Below are 14,336 nucleotides of genomic sequence, written 5' to 3' on the forward strand. Positions count from 1 at the left end.
GGACAGAATTTCTTTTTGAGGTGATAAAAAATTCCAAAATTTACTAATTACAGACATTGATAATGGTTGCCTGTATCAGTTATTATACTAAAAACCACTGAATTGTACATTTTAGATAGGTGAATTGTATGGTATGTGACTTATAATCTTAAAGCTATTTTTTTGTGTGTGTCGTTGTTGTTTTGTTTTAAGAGGTGTGTCTTAGGGGTTGAGGAAGAAGTCAGGGAAGAGGTGAGCCAAGAGGTCCCAAGCAGGGAAGAGCATAAGACAGAGACTCAAGAGTAATCCAAGATGAGATGTCGCATGGGTTCATATAATCAATATATGCAAAGCAAAGGTATAAATGTGAGGAAAAGAGATACAAATTGTTTGGACAGGCTGATGCTTTATGACAGCAGTTCTCAACCCTGGCTGCACAGTAGCATTACTTGTTTACAAGGCGAGTCATTTTTTGAAGATACATTCGTTGCTCTGTTCCAGAAACAAGTAGATTTGCTAAGGCAAGGTATTAATAATAATTCTCACAGTGTGGCTTTGAACTGAATCTTCAGCATCACCTAGAAACTTGTAAAAAATGCAAATTGTCCATGCATACCTCGATACAACCAGAAACTCAGACTGTGGCCCAGTAATCTGTGTTTTAACAAGTCTTCCAGGTGATTCAGATGCAGGCATAAAAACAAACCAAAACAATGGCAACAAAAATCCACTAGAGACAGGGTGAACATTCTGCACCCAGACCCTTGATGTGAACATAATATGGTGTACCCTTCTAGATCTTTTTGTCAGGCTTGGGAATAGCTATTACCAAGCAATTTTTCTAAGAAACTTTTGTTTTAACCTTTGTTAAGGAAAGCAAAACCCAGGTTTTAGCTATATTGTTCACAGACCTGAAAAGGAACTGAAACAGATGTTTTAGATATTTAAGGTTTTAACAGGAAAGTATTCCAATTTAAAAACCAAGATGTCACTTTTTTTTTTGTAACAGCAAAGTTATGAGAAATCTGAAGTTCTCTCAAAGATTTAATATTTCAATTCTAGGGCATATAGATATTAGATTGGACTTCCCAGACACACTGGATGAAGGAGAGAGAGAGCAGCTGGAGTACCAAAAAGGATGTCAATTCACATTCCTGGCATGATTCAGGACACCCTTCTTACCTGGTAAATAGAACTTCATACAGAGCAACATACTATTTGAAAATAAGTAAGTTGATAAAAAGTAAATGAATCAAAATGAACATATAGAACTAATCAAATTAATGAAAGTCAAAGGAATATGTAAATACAATTTTTCAGATCTGAACTTAAGCATAAACAACTAGTATTTTAAAAAATAAGGTCTACTGCAAAAACAAGCAATGGGGAAAAGACTCCCTATTTAATAAGTGGTGTTGGGACAACTGGCTAGCCACATGAACAAGATTGACACATGTTCACCTACGTAACAAACCTTCACATGTACCTCCAAACCTAAAATAAAAGCTAAAAAAATAAAAAATGAAAAATAAAGATTATATCATAGTATTCTAGCACCTTGAAAAAAAAATAAACAAAGAAATCTGAATAGATTCCTTTAAGAAATGGAATCTGTAATTTAAAATTTTACCACAAAGAAAACTCTAGGCCTAAATGGTTTTACCAGTGAATTCTTCTAAACATTTAGGAAAGAAATAACACCAAACTTGTATTAAAATGCTTCCCCTGAACAGAAACAAGAAAAATTTCCCAAATAATTCTATGAGGCCTACATACCTCCATGTCCAACAACTGGAGAAATTAATACAAGAAAAAATACTACAGCTCAATCACTCTCATGGACATGAATGCAAAAATCCTAAACAACATATTAGCAAGCCAAATTCAGATTTACATAAAAAGCATTAAAAAATAAGGTCCATTGTCAATATAGAGTTTTTCTTTCTTTCTTCATACAAATCCATATTTAATGAAAATAGAATATGAATAGAATAAGAAAAAAGTCTATTATGGGATTCTATTAATGAGAATTTTACAGAGAACGTGAAGAAGTAATACGGACCAGTGAAGTTTTTCCTTAGGTCTTTTGGAAACACATTCATTCAGTTGGTCAGTTGGTCATTCACTCAATTCACAAATATTAAAGAACACCTATGCAGTGAACACTCATTGTTCTTGATTACTCAGCACACAAGTTCTCTTCATGGCAGTACCTATATTTATTTTGAGGTGTTACTTTGTCCCATTGATTACATGCAATGCAATAGGATTATAATCCAAGATGCTGCAATTCCCTAGCCATGGGGTGGGAATAAGACCCATGTCAGGTCAATAGGATGCTCTCTTGAAATTTAAGTCTTGGGCAGAGGCACAATGATACTGATGGGGCACATCGTTTCTAAAGGTCATATTCTCACCAGATTGTTGCCAGCTAGGGCTTTTTATATAATTCTTGTTCCACGGGGTTGGGGAATTAAAAACAGGGCACTTCAGTCAGAAGTTTCAAGGTTTCAATTATGCAAGGTAAGTAAATCCTGGAGATCCCCTGTATAGCCTAGCAACTATAGTTAATAATATCATATTGTATACTTAAAAATTTGTTAAAATAGTACATCTAATATGTTGTATATTCTTTTTTTTTGTTTTTTTTTTTGGTTTTTCTTTTTTTTGACACAAGGTCTTGCTCTGTCAACCAGGCTAGAGGGCAGTGGCATAATCAGGGCCTACTGCAGCCTTGACTTCCCAGGCTCAGGCAATTCCCCGCCTCAGCCTTTTGAGTAACTGGGATTACAGGCACATACCACTATGCTTTGCTACTTTTGTTTTTTTTTGTAGAGATGAGGTCTTGCTATATTTCCCAGGCTGATATCGAACACCTGGGCTCAAGCAACCCTCCTGCCTCACCCTCCCAAAGTGCTGGGATTATAGGCGTGAGCTACCACACCTGGCCTATGTTAAGCATTCTTATTACAAAAGAAAAAAAATAACAAATAAAGGGGAAAAAGCTTTTGGAGGTGATGTGGATATGTTTATGGCATAGACTGTGGTAATGGTTTTAAGAATGTATACTTATCTCCAAATTCATCACACTGTATACAGTATGTACAGCTTTTCATATGTCAATCATACTCAAAGTGATTTAATAAAAGAGGACTCATGCAAGGGCTAAAAGATGAGACCACATGCTCTGTAAGACTCCCTTCAATTCTGAGTTTCTACGATTAAAATGAACACTGTCAGCTAGGATTGTAGTATCAGTAAGGAAAACTGGCCTGATGAAACAAAAGCTAACTGAGCAAGTGCAACTTCTTGGAGAAATGTATCCTCCCTGCCCCAGTACTTAATACCTTTATTCCCTTTTTGTTTCTCATATCTGAATTCCTTCCTACTACTTAGTACAGGAATTTTAGCTTTCAGACTCCTCACATGTGCCTTTTGCTGACACTATTGCCCTGTTCACCTCTGGATCTCAGAGTTGACTTAGAATAAACCCAAAGTCTCCTGTTGTTCACATGTATACTAGAAATTCTAATGTGGCCACTGGCTTACTATCTTCTCCTTCCCACTATCCCCAGCATTTCTGGCAGTAAAAGTGCAAATTCTACCACTGCCATCCCACCTGCACTGAGTTACATCTCATCTGTGCTGAGTCAAAGTGGCAGGAAAAAGATGTCTGTGGATTTATCACAAGTTTCTGGTGGCAGTGCACCAGGAACCCTCAGGAATCACGAAGAAAATCTTAGGTATCTACCTAAGAAAATCTTAGCTATCCACCTCCCCTACTCCCACCTCTGAGAGTAAATAGCCGCTGTCAACTAGGAAAGATATAAGCATGTAAATGACATTTCTAAATTGGCTATTTGTAGTTTAGAGTCTACTTTGGGGAAAGATAGGAAATCAAACCCTCTGCACATACTTTCACCACCACATGTTTTATATCAAAAAGAAATTAAACAAAGGTTACTATCTAAGGTAAAGTGAATAATGCTAAACCAATTGCAGTATCCAAAGACTTAGAAAGGATAAAAATTTTCTTTGAATTTTAGTTCCTTTATTAAAATTTGGCTCTTCTGGCATAATTTTAGCTTCTTCAGCAAAATTTACTCATCCCCTCTCACCCATCCATTCTCATGCCTCTCGTTCACAAAAGAGCTAGCTAGACAATTGCCGCAAACAGAAGTAAACACAATTAGAGAGCAACCCAGAGAACAAGAACATAGGAAAGGAGGCAATCCAAGCAAGTACTTGTACATAAAAATCTTTTCTCAAAAATGGCCACAAAAACTGCTCTTCCTTTAGGCAAAATCATTGCATATCCATCAATAATACTGACTTGTTGAAGACATGGGCAATAAGAAAAGTGTTCAACTTTTAACCAGTTTAAAAAAAAATTCTATGGGTTTCACCTTGGCCTAGATTAATATCATGAAGAGGGCCATAAGTATCAGTTTTTAAGACAGGCAAATCAATAGAGTCTATCACTTGTCCTTTGCTAAGAGAGTTAAACCAAATTCATGCTTTGTCAAAAGAAATCCCATTCCCTGAGGCAGGTAAATGGCAAAAGCAGACTCACAGTTGGTGATGTCACCTTGAAGCTGCAGAATCTGAGGAACTGGCATTGTGAGAACAATAAGATCAAACTGCTCAGGGGAGCCTGTTTGTTTGGATACTTCCCATTTGTCATTTCTTAGGTTGATCTGTGTCACACGATGTCTGAAGTAGACTTCTGCACCTGTTCCAAAAGCAAAATCATGTCCCCATTATCAGAATTTCATATATGAATAAAGGGGATGTGAGTAGTCACAAACTGAATCCATTCAAGTGAACAAAATGGCCAAGACTGTCTTCTACAGTCCTCCAGCTCTCTTATTTTACTTTCTTTCTAATTTAGTGGGAATTCATCCCTACCTGGCATCCTTGGACTTCCCTATCAGTGCCTGCTCTGAATCAAAAACTACTCCTACAATTAGTGATAAAAATAAAAATAATAACTATAGCTACTTTTCATTAAGCAGCTACTATATGCCAGCTGCTTGGTACACATTATACTAATTTATCTCACAGACAAGGAAATGGATTGAGAAATAGTATGCCATGATTTAAAACTATAACCATCTGACTCTAAAGCTCATCATTTTTGCAGAACAAGTATACACTTCAGTAAACGTGTGTTAGCAATGAAATAAGAAGAGCAATATTCTCTATTAAAGGAATTAATACTTCCTATTAAAGGACCTGAAAAAGGTTCTCTGTAAGGGAAATGCAAGTTCTCATCAATAGATCAATTGTCTTCCTTAAGAAGAATCAGAATTTAGAAACATACTCTAGAGTACCCTCCCATAACATTTTCCTTCTTAGCACTTAACACAAGGATATTTTAATAATTATTTCTTTAATATTGTCTTCCCTTTTAATCTGTAAGGCCCATGAGCTACAAATTATACCTGTTTTATTTCTACATATAGCATATAGTATACATAGCATAGAATTTATTAGGTAAGTATTTATTTAAAATAATGAATTATGAGGCCAGGCACGGTGGCTCACACCTGTAATCCCAGCACTTTGGGAGGCTGAAGGGGGTGGATCACTTGAGGTCAGGAGTTTGAGACCAGCCTGGCCAACATGGTGAAACCCCATCTCTACTAAAAATACAAAAACTAGCTGGGTGTGGTAGTGCATGCCTGCAATCCCAGCTACTCAGCAGGCTAAGACACGAGAATCGCTTGAACTCAGGAGGCAGAGGTTGCAGTGAGCTGAAATCGCACCACTACCCTCCAGCCTAGGCAACACAACAAATAAAAAGAATGAATTATGAACCATAAACTGAAAGAAAGTACAATTGGGTCATTAAGTCTCCTTAGTAAACTAGTACTCACCTTCCAGTTTTCAAAAAATTTTGATTTACAAGCAAATCTACTTTTATTCAGCTTTGTGTATAGAAAAAGAAAGAAATGAAGATGGAATGAGGGAGGAAAAAAGCACACTGAAAGATCCTGTTCATCTTTACCTGGGAAATCTCACGTTCCTAGTCACTAAAAATCCAGCTAAAGTTCATCCCAAAGCTTCCTTTCTGTAGCCACTCCAGCTCAGTGTGATCCTTCCTCTCTATGATATTCTTCAACCATCACTGCCTTTACTACTCATTTTGACATTGATTCAAAATATCTGCATGCTTTAGTTGTATCTTATCTATGTAACAATACTCAAGGCTCCTTCATGTCGGGTCTTCAGATCTCATACACTTTTATCTCTTTCATTGACCCTTAAATAATGCTACACCCTAGTAAGCACTCCAGTTTTTAAAAAATCAAATGTAAATGTTAGAAGAAACATAGTTCTAGCTAGCCCAAGAGATCTATCTCTGTTCAAGACAGTGTGCATCATTCTGTTCAAAGATTAGAGCAAGGGGCTTGTAAACAGTACTCCATCTTGCCTGAGGGCTTTTCTAAGGCCCCTGCTTGGGGAAGGTGCAAATAATTTGCACTTTCAACACATATCCACCATCTCCTTTATTCCAACAAGGGCAGCTCTGCTTCACTCTGTTTTTATTTATTTAGGATGCCTCACCCTACTTGCCTCACTTAGTCCATGGCCCTGTCCCAGACCTCAGCTAAGTTAACTGATTCTACGTTTTCTCATAATATTCCTTTGAAGAGAACAATATGCTGTTATTGTTGGTGGCATGAGTGTGTGTTTAAGGGGACTTAAGTTCACAGTCCTAGAAAATTCTTCATGCCCCAGATGAACGCCTTGAAAATGTATCCCAATGGCCACAAGGTGTTCTGCAAAGTGTATATATATATATACACACACACACACACACACACACATATATACACCAAGGTGTATGTGTGTGTATATATATATATATATATATATATATATATATATATATATATATACATATATATATATATATGTCAGTGGTTCTCTAAGTATGGACCCCAGACCAGCAGCACCTATGTACTAGAAAATGCACATTCCTGGGCTCCAACCTGACCATACTGAATAAGAAACTCTGGGAATTGAGCCTCGCAATCCATGCTTAACAAGCTCCCTTAGTCTTGTCATGATGCGCGCTAAAGTATGAGAACCACTGGGGTAGGTGGACACGCCCAAATCAAACACCACTGGCAAAACCACCCAAAAAGTAGCATTTATCAAGAGGTAGGAGAAATGGTATAGCCTCTCTTATTAACCAGAAAGGTTTCTTTCCAACTGCTTGGAGCAAAGTTTTTGGGAAAGTGGCATTTCCTTGTGAAAGTAATTAATAACTTTCACAAAGACTATGTGTTTAAATCTATAAGCTCTGAAAAACCCAATTTTAAAATGGATAAATAAATAGTCTCAAGAGTTATGTCTGAGCTTAGTAAATTTGACCATGTCCCTCTCTTGCATAAAACCCTTCAATGGCTTCCCATTGCACTTAGAGTATAAAATCTTTAACATTGCTTACAAAGCCCTGTATAATCTGGCCCTGCCTTAGTCTTGAGCATCATCTTTTACCATTTTCTCCCTCACTCACTACCGTCCAGTCATAATGATCTTTTATTCCTTGAATGCACTAACCTCCTCCTACTGCTTCAAAACAGTTCCAATTTGATGTGTCCACCGCATGGAACTCTCATCATTCAGCTCTCAGCCTAATTCCCTCTTGCCTACCTTTCAGGTACCCATGAAAATATCAGTTCCTCAGGGATGCTTTCCCTAACACATCTCCCCCATCACTCCTCCAAAACCTACTGGGCTAGGTCCTTTTATTGTAAGTTCTCTCATAATGCTCTCACTCTTTCTTCTTAACATTTATCATGCATCTTTTCTTTGTATGTATAATTAGTTTAATATCTTTTCTTCCCACTATACTCTACATTAACAGAGGCCAGGATCATGTCTCTTATTGACTTGTTTCCCCAGCACATAATATTTAATTAGAATAAAATGATCTACAGATAGCTATAAAGATATCAGAAGTCTAAGAAGGTTTAAACATTTTACAAAGGCAAATGTGTTTCTGTTATATATTTATTCAATTTTATCCCTGGCCTTCCTCTGTTTTAAGGAGAAAATCCAAGTTTATGTTTCTCCTATGATTTCCCACAAATAGGTTTTAGTGAGCAGCAGTCAGAACTGCTCAGGCGGGACCTGAAGCGATGTGAACCATCTCTAACTGACTACACAGCTTGAAGTAAATAGAAGAATGCTTAACCTGGTTTTCATGCCATCCTCTAGCTTCTCTAAAAAGGACATCGTTACGGGTGAGTGCCAGGATCACCTGCTGGGAGAAATTTTGAGACAGAACCACCCAGACTCACTTCCCCTCTATCAATTTTAGAAAGAAAATGGGACAAAAGTAAAAAAGAGAGAGAATAATAAAAGTAAATATTACAATACAGAAGCCATCCTAGCTAATGGCATCTGCCACCTAAACCATTTTTTTCTAATAAATTGATCTTGTCAATTTTGACAGGTTACATTGCAAATGTTGACTTTCTGGATCGCTAGCCAATGTTCTTTTTAGGTAGATGATAAAATAAAAACAAATAAATGCAGCAACAGCCCTCCCTATTGGTAGGACAAGCTAAATAAAAGCTGCTCACTCTGTGTCCTGGAAGCTAAATTCATCTTTTTTGAATAATTTAGTAACATGGGACCTTATTCAAAAGCAAAAGGACCTGGCCCATCATTTTCCATGTCATAGGCAGGAACCATCAGGTGACCAATTTCCCAGGTTGCATAAAGAACTAAGGTGGTATTACTCTTCAATATCCACTTCCCCCTATGTCAGGAATTAACTGATGAAAGAGGGAAACTAGGGGCACAGGGAACTATGAGGTTGTTCTATTGAACCATGTGTCTACTGACACGTAGCACCAGGTGGGATGGGTACAATCTTCATACTACAGGAAAATAATCAATAAGGAAAGAGAAGGCTCTACAAAATAGATGTTAAATTGGAGAGTATGAGCACCTCTCATTGCCCTCCATGAGAGACTTAATAGAAAAAAACAACATGATTAATTGCAAAGGCACTTTAGTTCTGTTACCAACTAGCCAAGCCACCTTAGACAAAGTACCTGAGTCTCATTCTTCGCATTAACAAATAGGGATGATGATTAACTCCCTTGAAAATTTACTGTGAGAATTAGAAACTACATATGTAAAGTACCTAAGGTAGTGTTAGATAAATAGTTAGCACTTAATAACTGATAGCTAGAATCACTTTTGCTATTGTCAATTCTCACCCCAGCATAATGACAACTAGTATAAAAAAAGAACAAAAGAAAATCATGTTTCACTCACTCAAGAAGATTGTATTAATGGAGAAGGCAGGCAGTCAGTGAAATTGATGCCAATAAATACAGCTTTCTCTGCAATGAGGTTAATGTGAACACATCGGACAATAAATTAAAATAGAACATAAGGTCAAGAAGAAAGTATCTATTTCCCTTACCCTTTACTATTTGTTCTGGGAAATTGGTCTAGTTAAATATTGGCTTTAAAGGTTTGAACCTATTCTAAAGCATGCCTGATTAGGCATATCCCAGACAAATAATTTCCCGGGGAGTCTGGTCCCAATCTGAATGACCACTGGTTGGTCCATCAGATTGTGGGGTTTTAAACTCAACTAGATTCCAAAATATAGAGTATTTTTGAAAATAGTTGGCAATTTGATTTCCTAAAGTAAGGAATATATGAAGGTCAGCTTCATTCAAGTAGAATATTTTTTAAACTAACATTTTTCAAGAGATTACTATGTGACTGGCTTACTATTTGCTTGAATTTGAGTGCATTATATCTTTCATTCCTCACAACACTTTGTAGCAAGAACTTCCATTACAACATTCTGTAGTAAGTACCCTCATTTTTGCATTTCATTACGCTCATTTTTTTCAATGAAAGAACTGAGGTACAGATTTTAAACTTTCCTAATATTACATGAACAGAAAGGGATGGTAGGACATTAACTGGAATCCAAGTCATTCTGATTTCAGGGACTGTCTTAGCTTATAGTGTGGAAAAACCAAAATGTTTTTGTAGACCATTTATAGAATAGAAAGGTTTAAAGGGACTTAAAGAATGTTTAAAAGGGATATAATTATAAAATTAAAAATATTATAGATAGGGTCCAACAAATCCTATAATAATAGATCGGGGTAGAGGACAATCTTGAAGTATTACAAGAATAACATTAAATAGCATTAAAATAAACAAAGAAAAATTTATATAAACTCAAGTTAAATAGACCATGAACTTGATATAAAATAAATTTTTAACATTTATATCACTCTACCTACTATGTAGGAGGTACTATTAGGTTCTGAGTGAGGTACAAGGAATTAAAAATAATCTCTTCTCTCAAAAGCTTAAAAAGCAAAATTGGAAGTTAAAACGTATGTATTCCCCCAAACACATAACAAAATAAGGAGATAGATGCAATGTATTCAAAGATGTTTCTCTGCCAGGACATCAACTCCATGAAGGGAAGGACATTGGTTCTTGTATCATTAGTACCTGGAACAATGTTTGGCATTATGGTAAGTATTCAATGAATGTTTATTGAACAACAGGATATATGTATGTATGTATATATGCATGTGTAGGGGTGAAATTTCAGTAAAAATCAACTGACAAAAGGCATACTAATATGAGAAAAAGCATACAAATTTATTTAATCTTAGTTTTGCATGACACTGAAACCTTTATACTGAAGACCCAAAGATACAGGAGTCAATTTTTATGCTTAGATTCAACAAAATATGGACAGCTCTGCAGCAATATGATTGGACAAAGGGTTATATCTATGGCTAACAAACTGGTGAAACCCATCAAGGCCTGTCTGTCTAGATTCTTCTTGTCCTCTCTGTGCAGCATTCTTTCTTTATGGTTATGGGTCATGACCCTCTCTGGAACTGTTGTGAGCTACAATCAAACACGGTAGGTCAGATAATTTCTTTATGGCCAGTTTTTACAAAGGAAGGCAGGGGAAAGCTAGAGTGATAGTTTTAGGTTTTATGGCTGGTTTGGGGGGAAAAGGGGTTCTTATTTCTATGACCTGCCTTGGGAAAAGAGATTCTATTTTCTAGGGCTAGCCTCAGGGATGAATGCAAGGCCAGAGATAGGAGGGCAGGAGAAGGTCAGAGAGAGCTACTTCTGAGGGCTCCATTTTGGGATACCATTTTCTAAGCTCCTGCACATGTATGCATGCATGCATATCATTTAGTAAGTACCTGATGATTTCAATAGGTATACTCATCCAACCTGGGTCAGGGGAAAATCATGGTGGAAATGAGATTTTTTAAAGTGATATGGCCATACTATATGAAGCTGATAGTAACATTCTACAAAACGTCCAATAGTGTCACCATCTGTGATGGTCAATTTTATGTGTCAACTTGACTTGGCCATAGGATGCCTACATATTTGGTCAAACACTATTCTGGGTGTTTCTATGAGCATGTTTTTAGAAGAGATTAACATTTATTATCAGTAGATCAAGTAATGCAGATTGCCCTCCCTAATGTGGGTGGGCCTCATCCAATCAGTTGAAGGCCTAAATAGGACAAACGCATTGATCCTCCTTCACATAAAGGAGAATTCTTCCTGCCTGAAAGCCTTTGAACTGGCTCATCAGCTTTTTTCCAGCCTTCAGAGTAGAACTGAAACATTGGCTCTCCCTGAGTCTTGAGCCTGCCAGCCTTTGGACTAGAAGTATACCACCAGCTTTCCCGGGTGTCTACCTTGCTGAATCACCCTGCAGATCTTGGGACTTACCAACCAACATAATCATGTGAGCCAATTCCTTATAATAAATCTCTCTCTTTATCCATACACACATATACACATGCATGCACACATACATACACACACATACCCTATTGGTTCTGTTTCTCTGGAGTAGTCTAACATACCATCTATATACTGAATCTCGAATGGAGAAATGGTCTAAGCCAGAATGGCATTTACTATGTTCTCATGTTGTTTATTCAATCTTACTGACCTCTCTGATGCCCAGTATGAAGGATTCTTGGGGTTCTCAATAAGTAATATTTGATGATAAAGACCAAAACAGTAATTATGCTGGAAATGGCTTATAAAAAAAAATTCTTAGCCTATATCCTTTCTCAGTTATCTCAACTTGGGTACTTAACTGAATTATGATTTATCAAGAAGCTTCATTCTGCTTTAAAAATAATCATCAATTATCCAAGAAAAATTCTATTTTCTTTTTTAAAAGGTCCATTTTCAAAACGCTCATAAAATATATAAGGAACAAATGAAAATCCTAATAGAAAATGGGCAAAGGTTATGAATAAGACATTCACAGAAGAAAACTGCAAAGAGCTGGCTAATAAAACAAAAACAATGCATAAACTCACTTGTAATTAAAGAAATGCAAATTAAAACCATGAAGAGATCCAATTTTTAACCTATTACACTGGCAAAAATTAAAAATTTCCATTATACCCAAATGTGGGGAAAGAAACATTCTCATCACTATTGGTGAGATGTTCTTTAAGATTAATACACAGCACAACCTAGCTAAGTTGAAAATGCAAATATCATTTGACATAGCTATTCTTCTGTGAGGAATTGATCCTAAAGATACGCTTCCAAAAGCATGTCAACAATAGACATGCAGCAATGTTTGTATTAGCAAAAACCAAAACAATTTCCCAACCCCATACAGCCTAAATATTTACCAGAAAGCTAATAGTTAAATAAATGATGGTACGCATATGTCATAAATACTAGACAATCATTAAAGAAAATGGATTACACTAAATTTGCTGATATGAAAATAGATCCAAGATATGAGTCAAACAAGGTATAGAATCATTTATGTAAAATTATTCCCTTTGAGTATATTTTTAAAAGAATAAATATAAAGAAATATATATGTATGTGTGTATATATATATATATACATCTATAATATCTATATTATAGATAAATAGAGACAGCCATGTAGCTCAATAGAGAGATGCATAAACATTGTTCTGGAAATATACACTGGAAGCTTATCAATGATTACTTTGGGGAAGGACTAGCTATTGATCAGCAAATAGAGCACCTAATATTTATAACTTCCTGTATAGTATTAATATGTAACTATGTGTGTAACTTGTTTTTAAATGCTAATTTTAAAATTTAGGCAGAGAAAAATCTTACTCCCACCTGATTCTTTCAAATAATGCTTAATAATTGAAGAAATTCCTTGAGGTGCCACAAAGTTACACTCTCCTTCTTTCATCACCATTCCTTCAATAGGCGAGCTTAGAGGCCTCAAAACGCCATAGGCTAACAGTTCATCATAAAAACTGAAATAAATCAATATGTATATTTAATGTAATTATATACCATGAATAGCTCTAAAAGACTATATTTTCTTTCAATAATTCTCAGAGGTTATAATTCAAAATCAAAATTAGATATCTTCCTATGAGTATTTTGTATTAAATAAAATGTATATTTTGTGTTAAATAAAACTTATAATACAGGTGAAGAAGAGAAATATTTTGAGAATCCATAGGTCCTTTGCTGACTTTAGTCAAAGGCCTATTTCTCTGTAAGTATATTTTAAAAGTAAAGTTAATGAAAACAAACAAATGTATTTAGTATATCAATTTTAAATTTGGTTCAGAAGATTGACTCCCATCACAGCTAGTTGCCTTCTTCCATAACACCAACATAGCAATTGATATTTATCGAGCCCTTACTATGTTCCATTTATCAGCTAATCTAATCTTCACAACAACCCTATGACATCACACAACTGCTAAGATTGATTCCACTCCTTGCAACTAACTCACCGTTGGTGTTTTTTGGCATAATGAGGAGTGCAGGTGATGTACTGAGCACCCAAGTCAGCTGTGCACTGAGGATTATGAGGACTGCAGGCTGTAGTCATTCTTCCCCCTTGAATTAATCCACAGGAAAATGTCTTACTGCATGACAATGAGCCTTAGCAATTAATTCAATGCACCTTAGGTTACCCCAAACAGATTACTTCAAAAATATCTTAAGAAACTTTTTTAAGTTGAAGTATTTGATCAGATTGTGAGATTTTAGGAGTCATGAACAATGTAACAGTGTCCAGCACCATTATAGTGCATATATTTAGTAATAGGAGTCAGTGAATGGATAAAACTAAAAATGATGAAAGAAATGTCAGAATAAATGAGTCAACTAATGCTCTTTCATTCATACAGTCAATTTTCATCAGAATGACAGGATTCTGCAAACTAGATCTTCAGAAAGTCTTGGTCTATGATCACTTTGGGAGTCTCATAATCTGCAGAAAGCTGCAAAGGCAACAGACAGACCAAGACAAAAAATCTATTTATTAGGGACAGC

At 36.0% G+C, this 14,336-nt stretch overlaps 1 protein-coding gene across 6 annotated transcripts in view; it reads right to left on the reverse strand.

Moving 5' to 3' along the window:
- RNLS (renalase, FAD dependent amine oxidase) overlaps positions 1-14,336 on the reverse strand; it is a 307,703-nt gene that overhangs the window by 292,275 nt on the left and 1,092 nt on the right. For 5 of the 6 annotated variants that reach the window (XM_004049741.5, XM_063710294.1, XM_055353940.2 and 2 more), the window contains exons 2-4: positions 13,793-13,898; positions 13,158-13,300; positions 4,553-4,711 (exon numbers count right to left, since the gene is read on the reverse strand). In XM_004049741.5, the coding sequence (XP_004049789.2) occupies positions 4,553-4,711; positions 13,158-13,300; positions 13,793-13,898 (408 nt within the window). The remainder of the gene's footprint in view (positions 1-4,552; positions 4,712-13,157; positions 13,301-13,792; positions 13,899-14,336) is intronic. The other variant, XM_063710295.1, reaches the window with a different exon arrangement.

Source organism: Gorilla gorilla, chromosome 8 (assembly GCF_029281585.2).
Source record: "Gorilla gorilla gorilla isolate KB3781 chromosome 8, NHGRI_mGorGor1-v2.1_pri, whole genome shotgun sequence".
NCBI lineage: Eukaryota > Metazoa > Chordata > Mammalia > Primates > Hominidae > Gorilla > Gorilla gorilla.